The sequence below is a fragment of the Fundulus heteroclitus genome, chromosome 7, assembly GCF_011125445.2.
Source record: "Fundulus heteroclitus isolate FHET01 chromosome 7, MU-UCD_Fhet_4.1, whole genome shotgun sequence".
NCBI lineage: Eukaryota > Metazoa > Chordata > Actinopteri > Cyprinodontiformes > Fundulidae > Fundulus > Fundulus heteroclitus.
Window position 1 is genome coordinate 4793304 of NC_046367.1, and position 15022 is coordinate 4808325.

Here is a 15022-nt window from a genome sequence, read left to right on the forward strand (position 1 = left end):
CAATATGGCGGCTGGTGGCTTCAAAGCGACTCGTTCAAACAGACGGTGATTAGCACTCCAGTGTATAATATAGCTCAGTGGGCAGGACAGATTGGCCAGCGTGAAGCAGCGGAGCTGGGAGCTGCGAGAGGAAAAGTAGGGCAGAGTGAGGGTACGTTATGTGGATCATGTAACCAGCCACGGTAGATCTAAATTATTATTCTTTTGGACATGCACCGTGCACACACACACACCAACAAACACGCACACATAAAAAAAAAAAAAAAAAAAAAAAAAAAAAACTGACAAAAGGGCACTTTGGGCACCAAGGGGCAAAGGGGCAGGTGCTCAAGCCCCCTCCGCCCCCCCCTCTGCACGTCCCTGCTGTGATTATTAGCAGCAGTAACCTAAGAGAAGGGGTCCTGTTGGGTCAGGTGTGCTTGGAGCTCTGCCAGAGGCATTAATGAAGCTTAGCAGGTAAAGTTGGAGTTGACTAATGCAGATCAATGTAGATAATTGGACTAACGGCTGCTTATCATGATGCTTCATGTTGTTTTCTGTTCGCTGGCAGGTGTCTGCCTATCTTGTCATCAGGAGCAAGCAATATCGTATTCTTTTAATAAAACCTGGCGCACTTGTGCTGCCAGGTTAAGTTCAATGAAGTTAGTCGAATTCTCAGCTCTTTCTGGACGATGTGTGCGGCTGTCAATAAGCAACCATTATAACTCAGCTGCACTCCAGATAATGGTGTTGTCTTCTTAACAGCCGGTGGTAAAGGGTAAAGGTTCATTATCTGAATATGGAAATAAGTCTGCAGGCTTTGTTTTGATTGGATCAAATTTGTCCTGACTTGATTGGATGATAAACACATGAGGTAGAAGGATAGGATGTCATAGAAATATGTGAGACGTACAAGGATAATCCTCTTTGGAGAAAAGGGCTGTGATTTCCGAAAGCATCACACACACACACACACACACACACAGATCATCTGGCAGCAAGTAGGCCCTCAAATCCAGAGATTTTTCCTTTCTGAAAAAAGGATGTTGCTAAGCTAGTCTTAGCTTGTTGCGTCTATTGTATTAATTATGTATTATTGACTCTTAATCATACTCAAAAGGCTTTGCACCATTGCTGAACTGTTTCATCAAGCAGTATTGTACTTGTCTTCAGAGCTTAGTGCATAGGTGGCTCTGAACAGAGGTCTCAGCCCAGTTTATCAAACTGAAACGAATGTTTTTAGCTTAACGATGTCCTTCTAAGATCCATTTGCGTTCAAATCTAGCTTTTACTGCTGTGGGTCAAGCCTCGCCATGCTTCTTGCTTCCAGTAATTCTGACTCCTCTGCTCAAAAAGCTAAGAGCATTTTATATCATGAGTCAAAGTAAAAAAAAAAGCCATTATTTTGCTTCATTTTATGGTCCCAGATTAGTCGGGGGTGGGGCAAGGCTGCGATGGAACTCGAGATTGCAGGCAGATTATAGGCTTCGTGGCTGGTCTAATTCCTGTAGCCATGATTAGGCTGACGGTGTAATTATCCGCTCTCATGAGAGAGACTTCAGGTTGCAGCTGTATGTGCAAACCTCTGCATATAACACCCTCTTTCTGTGTCAGTATCACACTGCAGCAGCCGCAGTGTGATAGTGTGCACACCCACACACACACACCGCTGGCCTACTTATGCTTCTGCCATATACAGTGATTCACATCAGCCGGCTCTGTTTTTAGCCTACAGCAGTTGAAGAGGGACAAATTCCTCCCGACTTCAAAGGCGGATGAATTTTTATTGGACAGACACTAATTTTAGCAGGCTTCATAATGTAGGTCAGCTGAATATCTGAGATGCAGCTGGAGATAACAAAAGTCAAGGCTGTGTAAATATAAGTACAATGAACATGTGAAAAACTGAATTTATGTGTATCATGTTTGATTGCTGCAAGTGAATCATGGTTTAGACTGAAGAACCGTCATTTAGACAGAAGTGTCATAAATTAGACAGGACTGTAAATGCAAGTGTCTATAACTGTGCTATCTCTCATTTAGCCTGTTTCCATTGGTTGCATTCCAGCTACATTACAAAGACCAGTATAGGACAGGTCCTAATCAGGAAAGCTTGCTCCTACAGCTCATAAGAACCAGTCATAGAGCTAAACCTGGACCTGGAATGTAGTCTCCTGGTACCAAACAATTTGTTGTCTAGTTCAACTGTCTTTCTGCACTTTGATTCTCTAATGAATCTCTGAAGAGGCTCAAACATGTTCTCAGAGAGACGTTTTCAGTGACGGAAGGACTTAGTGCTGCTAAAAGCAAAATCCTATTCTTTGCTTGGTTTTAGAATGGAACCAGTCAAGAACTGACTCTATGGCCAGTTATTTGATTTTATGCTTTTCTTGTATGCAGGAATTGAAGCTGATGATGCAACTATCTTTTTTTTTATACCACCTTGATGTAAACTTGTTACCATGTGATTAAGAAAATGGTCCATCTGATTCTGTAACTTGGGTACTTGGGCTTCTGTTGATGAGCTTAATGGTGCTCTGTGTGTGCGCGTATGTGTGTGTTCTTGTACTCGCAGCTGAGTGACAAATTTTTTTGCTAATTTTACTGGTAAAGTGAGGACCTTTTTTGATCCCCATTTTTTTCTGGGTTAGGTTTAGGACTAAGGTGCCAATTAGGGTTAAGGTCGCGTATATGCTGGTAAAGGTTAAATTTCAGATTAGGGTAAGGCCATAGAAAGGGTTGACAATGAATGGAAGTCAAGGCAAGGCCCTACCTTTGTATTTAAAACGCAGGTGTGTGTGTGTGTGTGTGTGTGTGTGTGTCTCTGTCTGTTTGTCTTGGGAGGAGGGGTGTTGATAAGGAGTTTGGCCAACTATCTAATCTCCCTCAGCATCTTGACTTGGTTCTGCCCTTTAACTCGATCACAATGTGCTTGATGTGGCTGGCTTACATTTGATCAGGCAGACAGCCAAACACTTGTCTTCTGAGCTGGTTTGGACAGAGAATGAAAAGACAAAGAGGTGGACAGTTGGAGAAGAGTTGAAGACAGGGAAGAAGAGGTGAAACATTCTAACAGGAGGGAAGACCATGACAGCTTTAGATAAACAGATCAGTGATGTAAGTTGGCACAGCATCACTGCCCCTCCCCCTAACCCAGCCAACCTTGCTTCACTGTCTCCTCCTCTCACTCCCTCCATCTCACTTGGCCAGGGAGGATGTGACAGGACGGCAGTCAGCAAATACCGGCGGTGCTCTATCAAACATCAGTTGGTAACCATAGAAGCAGAGTGGGATCCCGAGCTGTTCCCTAATTCTCTCCTCGTTTCTGCAGATCTTGTGTTTGTGGCTCTTCTTCTGCTTTGCCATTTTGGAACCTGTTTGTCATCCTCACTGCATCTTTCCTCTCATCTAACGTGAGAAGCTGGAGCTGTAGTTTGGAGCGTCGCACTCCTGTGCAAGGAGGGACATGGGGGTCCGGCTGAGGTGCACACACCGTCGGTTCGGATAATCCTACCTCCGTGGGATCGTGGTGAACCCGCGGCGTTCTTGTGTTAATCCAGTCCTAATCCAGTGCAAACACAGTGATGAGGATGATTGTGAATGGGGCCTGAAGGAGAGGAACGAGTAGTGAGACGTTTGGGATGCTTCTGCACAGTTTGAACTCTCTGGCCAGTGGATGTTTGTTCTGGGACTAACTTTGACCGGATTTTCCCACACCTGGTCCGGAAGCTGGGAGCATGCTGCAACCCCTGTAGAACAAAAGTGTAGTTCCTCAGCAGGCTGTCTCAAACATCATCGTGTTCCACAGTTTTACTGAGTCAAAACCGCAGCGCTCCAACTGCAGGTTGCTCGGTGCGAGGCATCAGAAAGACTCCTGGATAGGTGTCAAAACGTTTCCAGAGAAACTGAGCAAAGTCCAGTTGCCTCCAATTTAAGCTTGTTTGCTGCTGTGATGATCCGGATAAATTTGCACAGGCATGTTTGCTGACCTTTCATTTGATGTGAAGCAGACACACAAGACTTTTTAGTTGAAATAAAAAAACTGCAGACCCACAATGAGTTCCTGTTGGAGGAATCAGGTAGGTGTGCAGCTGTTACAACTCTGTGACAAGTTTTGTTTTGAATTTCCTTGTGTATGATCGTGTGTGTGTGTGTGTGTGTGTGTGTGTGTGTGTGTGTGTGTGTGTGTGTGTGTGTGTGTGTGTGTGTGTGTGTGTGTGTGTGTGTGTGTGTGTGTGTGTAGGAGGAGCAGGCTGCCAAGCTAAAGGCGGAGAATATCCGGGTAGCTTTGGAGAAGATCAAGGAGGCACAGGTGAAAAAGGTGAGTCAACTTCACACACACATACGCTGTGTATATTTAGTCTATGTGTGCGTGTGTGTGTGTGGCACGTGTCCGGAGGACTTGGCTTTCTGGGTCAGGTTAGTGTTACTCTGCATTTAAAAGCTCCGGTCAATAACAGCTGGAGCCCCCTACCACATGAACACACACACACCACAGCACTCAACATAATGACCACTGCTAGTAAAATCCCCAAGCCAAAGGGACTGGATTAACAACCTGGATTTACTATACACACTCCCAGGGATTCCATTTTCCTCAGTGTGTGTGTTGTTTTTTTGTTGTTTTTTTGAAGAGGGGCAAATGTGCTAGAAGTCAAAACTATCTGTTGCATTGATCCTGTTCAAACGTCTCAGAAATGAAAGTGATACTTTCAGACGTCTCAGAGGGTTTCCTTCCTGTCTGCTAGAACATTGGAATTAGAACAGGCCCATATTACTTAGATTTGATTGCTTGCTTGACTGCAACAATGGTGTTTTTTCTTGTTTTTTGTTTTGACTATTTGATGATTCAGGTGGAGTGGATGCTGCAAAAGTGTCAAGCTTCCTTAGATAGAAAACTTTTAACCAACCTGTCTGGAGGATTCGAGTGAAGGGACTTTATAAAGTGTGATGTGTTGTGAATGTAAAAGTTTGGATCAAGCCAATACATGTAGTCAAGTTCTGTAGGGATTGTTTTGGCATGCATTTCAGTTCCATTGAGATTTCATTAATTTATCATCAACATTGGTATTAAGTAAATATAGTATTTTAAGTATTTTAACCTTTATTTTTCCATTTGTCCAGCATTGTGAAGGATTTTTAAAATCCAAGAATTGTGTTCACAGGTTTTGAATTGATTGTGGATTTTCTCTAATGCCGACACTGGCTGAAATTTACATGCTGGTATAATTCTTCCTTGATATTTAATTGCTTATCAGACATTGTAGAGCTCATTTAAAGGGGTTGATTTCTAGAAGCTTAATGTTAGCCCTGTTGTGCCATTACACAGTTTTAATATTTAATTAAAACTAAAAACTTAATAAATTAATAAGTTTTTAATAAATTAATTAATATTAAATAACTCTCGGTCTGTTAGGTATTGTCTGGTAAATATCAGCCCAAACAGCTGATATTAGGACAATACTTCAAATGGTTTAGACATTTTTAAAATAATTGCCTATTTGACAATAATAATTTGATTGTTTATTAAAGATTTAACATTTTAATGGTTCAATTATTTCCTAATAAATTAAAATATATTAATTACGACTTTTAAATTATGACATGCCAAAAGCAATTTTTCACTTTCAAGTGGCAAAAGTTGACTTCCACATGTTTATACCATGAAAAGAGCTTTTCTTATTTTGTTATACTTTTGACTCTTATTTTACACACTTACTTTGTAAAGAACCGTATGTCCTTGTCCGAGGCAGCAAAACGGTGAATGCCGAACCTCTGCTTCAGCGTTAGGCTCTCAACCTGCTGTCGTATTTCCTCCCGGAGAGACTGATTTTCCTCCAACTCCAGATCAACAGCTGCAGGGTCTGGAGCCTTAACTCCTTATCAACAGGAAAAGTGAAAAAGCTAAGCACCGAATTGTACCTGCTTGATGCCTGGCACAAAGGCACACTGCAATGTTCAGCTGTTGTACATTAAAACTCGCTGATATTTAAATCTTTTAACCTTACTCATGGTCAAACTCAGAAGCAAACAATAAAAAGCTGAAGGCTGCCGGAACTTGCAGTGCTGGTTCAGATTTAAATGGAAGTACAAAGGTTGGACAATAAAACTGAAACACCTGGTTTTAGACCACAATAATTTATTAGTATGGTGTAGGGCCTCCTTTTGCAGCCAATACAGCGTCAATTCGTCTTGGGAATGACGTATACAAGTCCTGCACAGTGGTCAGAGGGATTTTAAGCCATTCTTCTTGCAGGATAGTGGCCAGGTCATGACGTGATGCTGGTGGAGGAAAATGTTTCCTGACTCGCTCCTCCAAAACACCCCAAAGTGGCTCAATAATATTTAGATCTGGTGATGTGCAGGCTATGGGAGATCTTCAACTTCACTTTCATGTTCATCAAACCAATCTTTCACCAGTCTTGCTGTGTGTATTGGTGCATTGTCATCCTGATACACGGCACCTCCTTCAGGATACAATGTTTGAACCATTGGATGCACATGGTCCTCCAGAATGGTTCGGTAGTTCTTGGCAGTGACGCGTCCATCTAGCACAAGTATGGGGCCAAGGGAATGCCATGATATGGCAGCCCAAACCATCACTGATCCACCCCCATGCTTCACTCTGGGCATGCAACAGTCTGGGTGGCACGCTTCTTTGGGGCTTCTCCACACTGTAACTCTCAGGGATGTGGGCAAAACAGTAAAGGTGGACTTATCAGAGAACAATACATGTTTCAAATTGTCCACAGCCCAAGATTTGCGCTCCTTGCATCATTGAAAGCGACATTTGGCATTGGCACGAGTGACCAAAGGTTTGGCTATAGCAGCCCGGCTATGTATATTGACCCTGTGGAGCTCCTGACGGACAGTTTTGGTGGAAACAGGAGAGTTGAGGTGCACATTTAATTCTGCCGTGATTTGGGGAGCCGTGGTTTTATGTTTTTTGGATACAATCCGGTTTAACACCCGAACATCCCTTTCAGACAGCTTCCTCTTGCGCCCACAGTTAATCCTGTTGGATGTGGTTCGTCCTTCTTGGTGGTATGCTGACATTACCCTGGATACCGTGGCTCTTGATACATCACAAAGACTTGCTGTCTTGGTCACAGATGCGCCAGCAAGACGTGCAACACAATTTGTCCTCTTTTGAACTCTGGTATGTCAACCATATTGTTGTGTGCATTGCAATATTTTGAGCAAAACTGTGCTCTTATCCTGCTAATTGGACCTTCACACTCTGCTCTTATTGGTTCAATGTGCAATTAATGAAGATTGGCCACCAGGCTGGTCCAATTTAGCCATGAAACCTCCCACACTAAAATGAGAGGTGTTTCAGTTTCATTGTCCAACCCGTGTACGTCACCATGACAGTTGGCATGTAGCCTGGTAACTTAGGAGGCTAGAGGGTGCTGTAAGCGGACGATTGACCAGAAATTATGTCGGGCCACTTCCTGTGGCCATTGTTTACACTAGCTTGAGTTCACCTTTGAGTTACACGAAACACTATTAAATCAACATTAATGCTCCCTAATAATGCTGTAATAACGCTAGTACTATTGATCAATGGCAAAGCAAAACGAGACAAACATTATGTTTAGAACAAACTGTAGTTATGTTTACTCAGTGGTAGCTGTAAGCTATTAAGAGGGGCTAACTAGCGCTGTGTCAGCGGACATTCGGCGCTAATTTAAAAAGACTTTTAAGCTGTATTTGTTCCTAATGATTGGCCCAGACAACGCAAACACTAATGCCCCATTGGTACACAAAACCCTTATGGAAATAAAGTTTGTTATAACCGTAAATCACACTCAAACCACATCAGGAAACTATACTTTCAAGAATGCTAGCTAGCAGCTTAGCCTACTAGCTCCCAGTCTTTTGTCCAGTCAAACCTTAAAACAAAAACAGAAACAAAGTTAAAGGTGAACGAAGCTAAACTTTCCCTGTTTATTTCTCTGCCAAACCTCTAGCTCGAAGGGGGAACAGCCGTCGTTTGGGAAACCAGTAACCTGTAACCGGCTCCGGGGAGGGGGTGCGCTCGGGCTGTGGAAACGGCATTGTGTGGACCTCGGCACAGCAAAAATGTTTCCTTAGGCTTCCTGCAAGGCTGGGCACAGGTGTGGAGGGGGCTGTCTCAGTGTTTAGGCACGGGGAAACTGTTTCATGTGGTCTTTGGTCAGCTTCCTTGTGGGTATTTGAACCCCAAGGGGCTTGGCACATAGCAGGGTTGGTTTTAGAATGGAACCAGTCAAGAACTGACTGTAGAACTGACCCCCACCCCCCACCTCCTTCACGGTGATTGCACAAATGCCCAGTTTATCTGTTTCTAAAACAGTTAGTGTTTGAGATTATTATCCTGTTTCAACATTAATTTGTGTTCCTGCCGGCACCCTCTCAGTCCTCTCAGACGTTGTCCCAGTATTGTCCAGGTTATAGCGGCTTTTAGTATTTGTGGTTAATGGGCTGTTTGCAAACTTCCTAATTAATTTCCTTCTACTTGAGGCTTGATCTGTTTTGGTTAGAATTCTGAAAACTGAACACAGTAGGGTGTTCCAGTTGGATTATTATCCCAAACACACATCACTCATTGACAATGCAGGCTGACATGAAACTTCTGGAAAAACATAAACCCTATTTAAAATCTATGGGCCAAGATGGGTCAAGTGTTAGAGGCCTGTCTAGACCCTAAACTTCTGCAGTCAATTCTTGTTTTCAGAATTCATATGACCCCTATATGCTGCCTCGGTCAGTGGGACCCGCTTTCATTTTGTCATCTTAAGAAAAATTCTACAATCTTTTTTTTTTTTTTGTCTGTATGTTTTTGCTAAGAGAGGCTTAAATGTATTGTGGATGAGGGAAAGGTTTATGTGTATGGTGCCAAGGAAGAACTTTCTGAATAAAAAATGGATAGTATGAAAATTAATTTGAAGACTAAGATAAGATTTGTCTCCTTGCGTTAGAAATAGGGCTGGACGATTTAGAAAAAAACAAAAAAAGCAGCCCTGGCCATTTTATGGCGTTGCTTAATTACCTATTTTTAAATAAAGATCACTGAATTCAAACACAATCCTTTATTAACCCAACTTTTTACCAAACTGTAAGTCTTAAAAAAAAAAGAATGTGCTCTCTGAACTCTTTGAAGGAGGCGGTGCTTGGTGAAGGAGCGTTCCTGGGTCTGTGTTTGTGATTGGTTGGGAAGATGTAATGACTGTATTAACCTACATGATAGGCTAGAATGCAAAAGGAAGGAAAACTTTTTATTGACCCTTTTTTCTATCGAACCACACGTCTATCAGTCAATATATATTATTATTGAATTATCATCCAGTCCTAGTTAGTAATACTGACCTCCTAAGAAAGGTGTTACAAAAGCTGATCATCAGTTGGTACCAGAATGGCCTCCCATGTAGAACACTGAGCTCAAAGGGCATGTTTAGTCAAACCTTTAAGATGAGAACTTCATAAGGAATTAAGCATGGTTCAGAAAGTCCAAGACAGTGCTACAGAATCTTGTTGCAGCCAGTGCAGTTCAATCAACACTGATAGCAGGTTGGTCCGAGTGCATCTGCACACACAGTGAGGTTAAGACCTGTGGGCAGGAAGGGCTGCACAACAGCTCATCCACTCCAAGACGAACATCAGGGACAGAGTGGTCCTGAATTAGGTTCAGGGAAAGCTAGCAGATGGACTGCTTTGCATCAAACGAAAGAGGCTTCCCTCAGTTCTGATCAAGAACTCTGCCACAAACAAAGTATAAGATCAAAACATCCTCCAACAATCCAGACCTTCTCCAGTGATGATCTATGCATGTTACTGCATGATGGAGAACTGTGTTCAAAGGTCAGAGTGACAGGATTGCTTTAAGATCAGAACATTTAAACTGTGGACCATTCAGGACACGCTTCAGACGTGAACCTGTGATCAAACTCTTGGAAAAAGGGCCTCTTCTTATTAATTAGCCATATTTGCTTCTAAAAGATCTTGATGGTTTATTTGCTCTACAGTACATCACTAGGCAGCACACGTTGCTGAATAAAAGGACTCATCTTTGTCAAATGGAGCTTTTTTTCTGGATCATATTTTGGTTCAGATGTATAAAGCTAGTTAAAGTCTGCCTGAGGATTTTGTCCACGATGCCTTGATGTGCTGATGGACCTTACCTCCCCTCTGTGAATGCCTAGTTTTGAATCACCCTGATGATTCCCAGCCAGATCTCTGTGAGCTGACTGGGTTCCACTGTCACTGCGATGTTTTGTTGCTTTGAACCACAGTAACAAGATGGCTGATCTCCTCTCTCCTGTGTCTTCTTCACAGCTGGTGATTCGTGTTCATCTGTCAGATGAGAGCTCAAAGACCATGATGGTGGATGAGAGACAGACCGTCAGACAGGTACACCTTCTGCTCCTGCACCAGTAGAAGAAGCTGGTAGGCCGGGCTCTCAACAAGTTTTTAAATGGGTGACATCAATTATGAGATCTAGACTAGCTGTTTAAAATTTTTAATGTTTTTGTTGCTGTTGTTGTTAAACAGTGGAAGGAAAAAAACTGTTATTTTCTCCATTGTGGGAACATGACCTTTCTGTCTCAGGTTCATCCCTCTTATCTATCTGTTCAAATATTTCCAGGCATCATACTCATGTCATCTTCATTCCTGTCTGTGTAGCTTTCCTCCAGAGTCACTGGTTAGAGCAACTGACACCAGCTTACATTGTATAGGACGCTGGCAGACGTCCTACAATGGTTTAGTGGATTAGGATAATCTGGTCTTGTAGAACCTTGTAGCCTGTAGAACCATCCCCAACCGCCTTACTCTTATCAGTTTCTCGCGTTGAGAACAACTGTATGCCCCACCCACCCCACCTCACCGCCACTTCCTTCCCTCAAATTTCATTTCACAGCTCTCTACAGATCCCCTCACACAATCCAGATAATTGTAATTTTAATGACACAGTTGGGTCCACACTGCAGATGGTCTCCCATTTGACTCTAGAATGTGTTGCTATACACAGGAGTTCATGGTTGACCCAGTGGTTCCAAGGTTCCCATGTCCCAAGGCTGCCAAACAAGCCCAAATCATCAGCCTGCCAGCACTGTGCTGAACTGCTGGCGTGAGATGTCGGGTTTTTCTCCAGACATGGTGCTGCATATTATAACCAAACATCTCTCTATGGTTTCATCTGTGATCATCTGGTCCAAAATTCTTGTGGTTTATTCAGATGCAGTGTTTAGTAAATTGTAGTGCAATTTAGGGCTATCATTCTATCCCTGCTATCTAACCAGCTACTCTTTTTTTCTCCCCTTAAGATCCTTTGGTGTCGTTATTAATGCCATCTACAAGCATGACACGTAGCTGTGGTTGTTTTCTAGTCAGTACAGGACTCGTGGCTGCAGGGCAGGATCTGACAGTGTCTCCTGTGCTTCAGGTTCTGGACAGTCTGCTGGATAAATCTCACTGTGGTTACAGTCCGGACTGGTCTCTGGTGGAAACCATCACAGAGCTGCAGATGGGTGAGTGCACTAAAATAAAAGCATCCACATCTTCAGAAGTGTGGACTAATGGTCAGAGCATTGCACTTGTGTCCCGGAGGTTCTGGGTTTAACTCCCACAGACTGCTACTCTGGGTCCAAGACCCTTAACCCCAAATTGCTCCCCAGGTGCCACACAGGAGCAGCCAAGAGAACTAATTTCATGTATGTTGCAATGACATTAAAGATTATTAAAGGTTATTACCATTCTTAGAATGAATGAAATATTGATTAATTCAGATATAGCGCCTAGGGACCCCGTGTAAAGCGGGGTCTGGGGCAGTTTGGGGAACGCACCTCACGGCTAGCGCTCATGTAGCAGCGGCCGACTGTGTGTGTTCCTGGCAACGCAAGGCCTCAGTCAATCGTTCCCCCAAAATGTGATGGACGGTTGTACTGGAACTGAAATTTCGATTGTAATGCAAATTGCAGTTGACTAATAAAATTGATTGATTGATTGATTGATTGATTGATTGATATAGGCTATATTAAAACAGTGTAAAGCATGTGATATAGCGTAGCTACTGTATATTTGCACACATATTCTAATCATAATCAGAATTTAAAATTAATTTAAATATCATGAATAACAAAAAAACAACACCTCCGGCTCCTGTCTGTCTCGCTGCATAGCTGTCTAGTGTATAAAGCTACTGGGTGCTGTGCTGCTCTCCGTAGTGAAGGAAAAGAGACGGCAGTCCAGTGTTGCCAACTTAACAACTCTATTGCTATATTTGGGGAGTTTTTTGACCCCTCTAGCAACTTTTTTTTTTTTTTAAAGCGACTAGAAACTAATCTAGTGATTTTTCTCTGTGTTTTTGCCGATTTAGCAACTTCACATGAAAGCAGCAATCTTTCACTAGGGAGACATAGCTGCTAGAGCTTCCTACTTCCCTCAGAGCTGTCTCACAGGCACAGGTTTCTGCCTTGTCCTGAAAGCTCAGCATTCAGTCAGAGCAAAGAGAGCAGAGAGGAGACCTGCTCTGTTTTCACATTGCAAATGTATAACACATGCAATATTTTTACCTGGAGAAAATGCGTAGCTTCTCTCCAATAACACTTAAGTAGATGCCTGCAAAAAATCAGACATTAAATGTAAGGTTGTGATATTCTGATAATAGATTATCTGAACTATATCCTGATGTTACATCAAACTGCGCTGGATGTCAATATTCCCTCTATTTCACTCAGACACAGATTTTGGTTGTTCCATCTCTGACCCTCTAACAGCTATCCTTAGTGTCTTCCTTTTGGCTGACGAGGTCAAATCATCCCACTTCAACAGAAATACAGTTTCTTATGCATCATTACATAACTACTGCATTATACAGCTGGCATGAAAAGCGGTGAAACATCTTGCCTCTGCTCACTGGACTAGAGAATTTGTGGCTTACTGCTTTTTGGAAGAAATGCTCGTAAATGTATGTAATTGTGTATTTTTCATGAAAAATTAACAAAACTGTAAAAAGCACCTCAGATCAGACTTGAAACAGGTGGGAAGCGACAGATTATATAGTATAATCCTATTACAACCATCCCAGTATTGTGTGTCTACCCTGCTTTTCATTGCCATAGGAGAATTGTCACGTTTTGCATAAATTAACCAACTATACCACACACACACAGAGCTCCGTTTAAGAAAGTTTATTAAAGAGGGGGTGGTTGTGGAAGAAGGTGAATGGAGGAGCTGGAGAGCTGGTGAGACTTGGAGGTCGCTGGAGTGCTGCGGACGATGAGCCGTGGAAACAGGTAGCCTCCAGAGCAGGCTAGAACGTCCTGATGCAGAGGAGACAATGATTATTCCCAAAGGAGGTGGCCTTACTTGTGGCTGGAAGGAGCAGGTTGACACAGGGAGCTCTGATGACCGGACGTGGAAATATCTCCGATGGCCAGACTTGGGACTGTTGACACATTACCAGACGTGGCAAAATCTCTGGTAGATTGTGCCACAGACGGGTGGTGCTCGGGAGGACGTGGGAGCTTCTCTTGCTGAAGCAAAGGAGAATGAAGACAGACCAGCGGTGAAGTGAAGGTGGAGTGAGGCTTAAATAGGGAGGCTAGCAGGTGGATTGGATTCTGTCTAATTGGAGCCTAACGGGTGTGACTGATTACTGGAGGAGTGGAGGGTAAACTGAGCAAGAGAATGTTAAAACTGAAAACTCACTGGAAACAGGAGCAAGACAAAAAATAAACCCTGACAAAAATATGTTGCCCTAAATGACATTCTAGAATTGTCTTACTATCAGCGCGTCTGATAATATAGAGAACATAGTTTGATCCCCAATTAAGCCAAGCTCCCGCAGAACACAGTGACACTTCTGTGCCATGGTCACCATAGATGGCAAATATCTGCCCTGGAACTGTCACAAATTTTACTTGGATAAAGTGGACTAGGTAGAAGTAATTTAAAATCTTAATGTTCAAGTAATCGATCAAATAATTCCATGATTTAACGAGCAATCAGAGAAATGCGTGCTGTCTTCAACAGATGCCCCTCCCGCATTCCATAACTTTAATCAGAACCGGGTCTGTTCACATGAAGATGTGTCTCCTAGCCTATGTTTTACAGTCAGTAATGTTAAAAACTTGAAAGATCCATGCCTGTTTTTAGTGTTGTAAAATGTTGTTAGGACCATTGTTACATTTTATTATACTCGAGGTATGCAATTAAAGTTAATTACCTTAATAATTATCTTTATTTTGTCATTGCAACATATATTCCACCGAAATTGGTCCTCTGCATTTAACCCATCCCTTAAAGAGCCTGGGGAGCATTATGGTGCTAAGGGTCTTGCTTGTGGACTCAGAGTGGCAGTCTGTGTGATTTGAACCCAGAACCTTGCAGCCTCTTTAAGATACAAGCACCTTGCTCTCTAACCACTAGGCCACCACTTCCAACTAACATGCTCCTTAGAATTTTATTTGCTCAGCTGGATATTTTTTTAAGTAATATTTTCTATAATATTATTGATTTTCAACAATTAGTATGATGGTTTAAACTGCTCTTGAAGATGAGACCTTGTGTCCCAATAGGCGTCACTTGTCTAAATAAACATTATGAATGAATAAATAAAAGGCAATATTTCTTATAGTATATAACAGAAGAATAGCCTAAAACAAGACAAAATGTCACCTGAGACTCCAGCAAGAGACTCCTTGCTCTTTAACCTTAGGAGTCTAATGGCTAAGGGTCTCACAGTTGTTCTCAAGGAGTAGGAAGAGAACAGAATTGACCTTGTAACACGTGAAAAAGGAAAATTTTCAGAAAAGGGGCGAATATCTAACCTGACAACAGCCAGCTGCATGTATCGCTCCGCCTAGCTCCACTCACATACATCTGGGACACGGTTCATTGAAAGTGATTTCCCCAACCAAATTTTTGGTCTGGCCAATCAGGACGCAGGGCGGGTGTTTCATGGATGTGACGTAGTGGAGAAGCCACCGTGAGATTCCAACAACAATGGCGGCTCGCATCGAGGAAGCAAGCGTTAGCATTGATGCTGCTATTTCTTCCG

General features: G+C 42.6%; 1 protein-coding gene across 4 annotated transcripts in view; it reads left to right on the top strand.

Annotated features, from left to right (window-relative positions):
- Positions 1-15022, top strand: part of raph1a (Ras association (RalGDS/AF-6) and pleckstrin homology domains 1a) — a 199550-nt gene that overhangs the window by 146778 nt on the left and 37750 nt on the right. For all 4 annotated transcript variants that reach the window (XM_036138782.1, XM_036138783.1, XM_036138784.1 and 1 more), the window contains 3 exons: positions 4223-4300; positions 10297-10371; positions 11405-11489. In XM_036138782.1, the coding sequence (XP_035994675.1) occupies positions 4223-4300; positions 10297-10371; positions 11405-11489 (238 nt within the window). The remainder of the gene's footprint in view (positions 1-4222; positions 4301-10296; positions 10372-11404; positions 11490-15022) is intronic.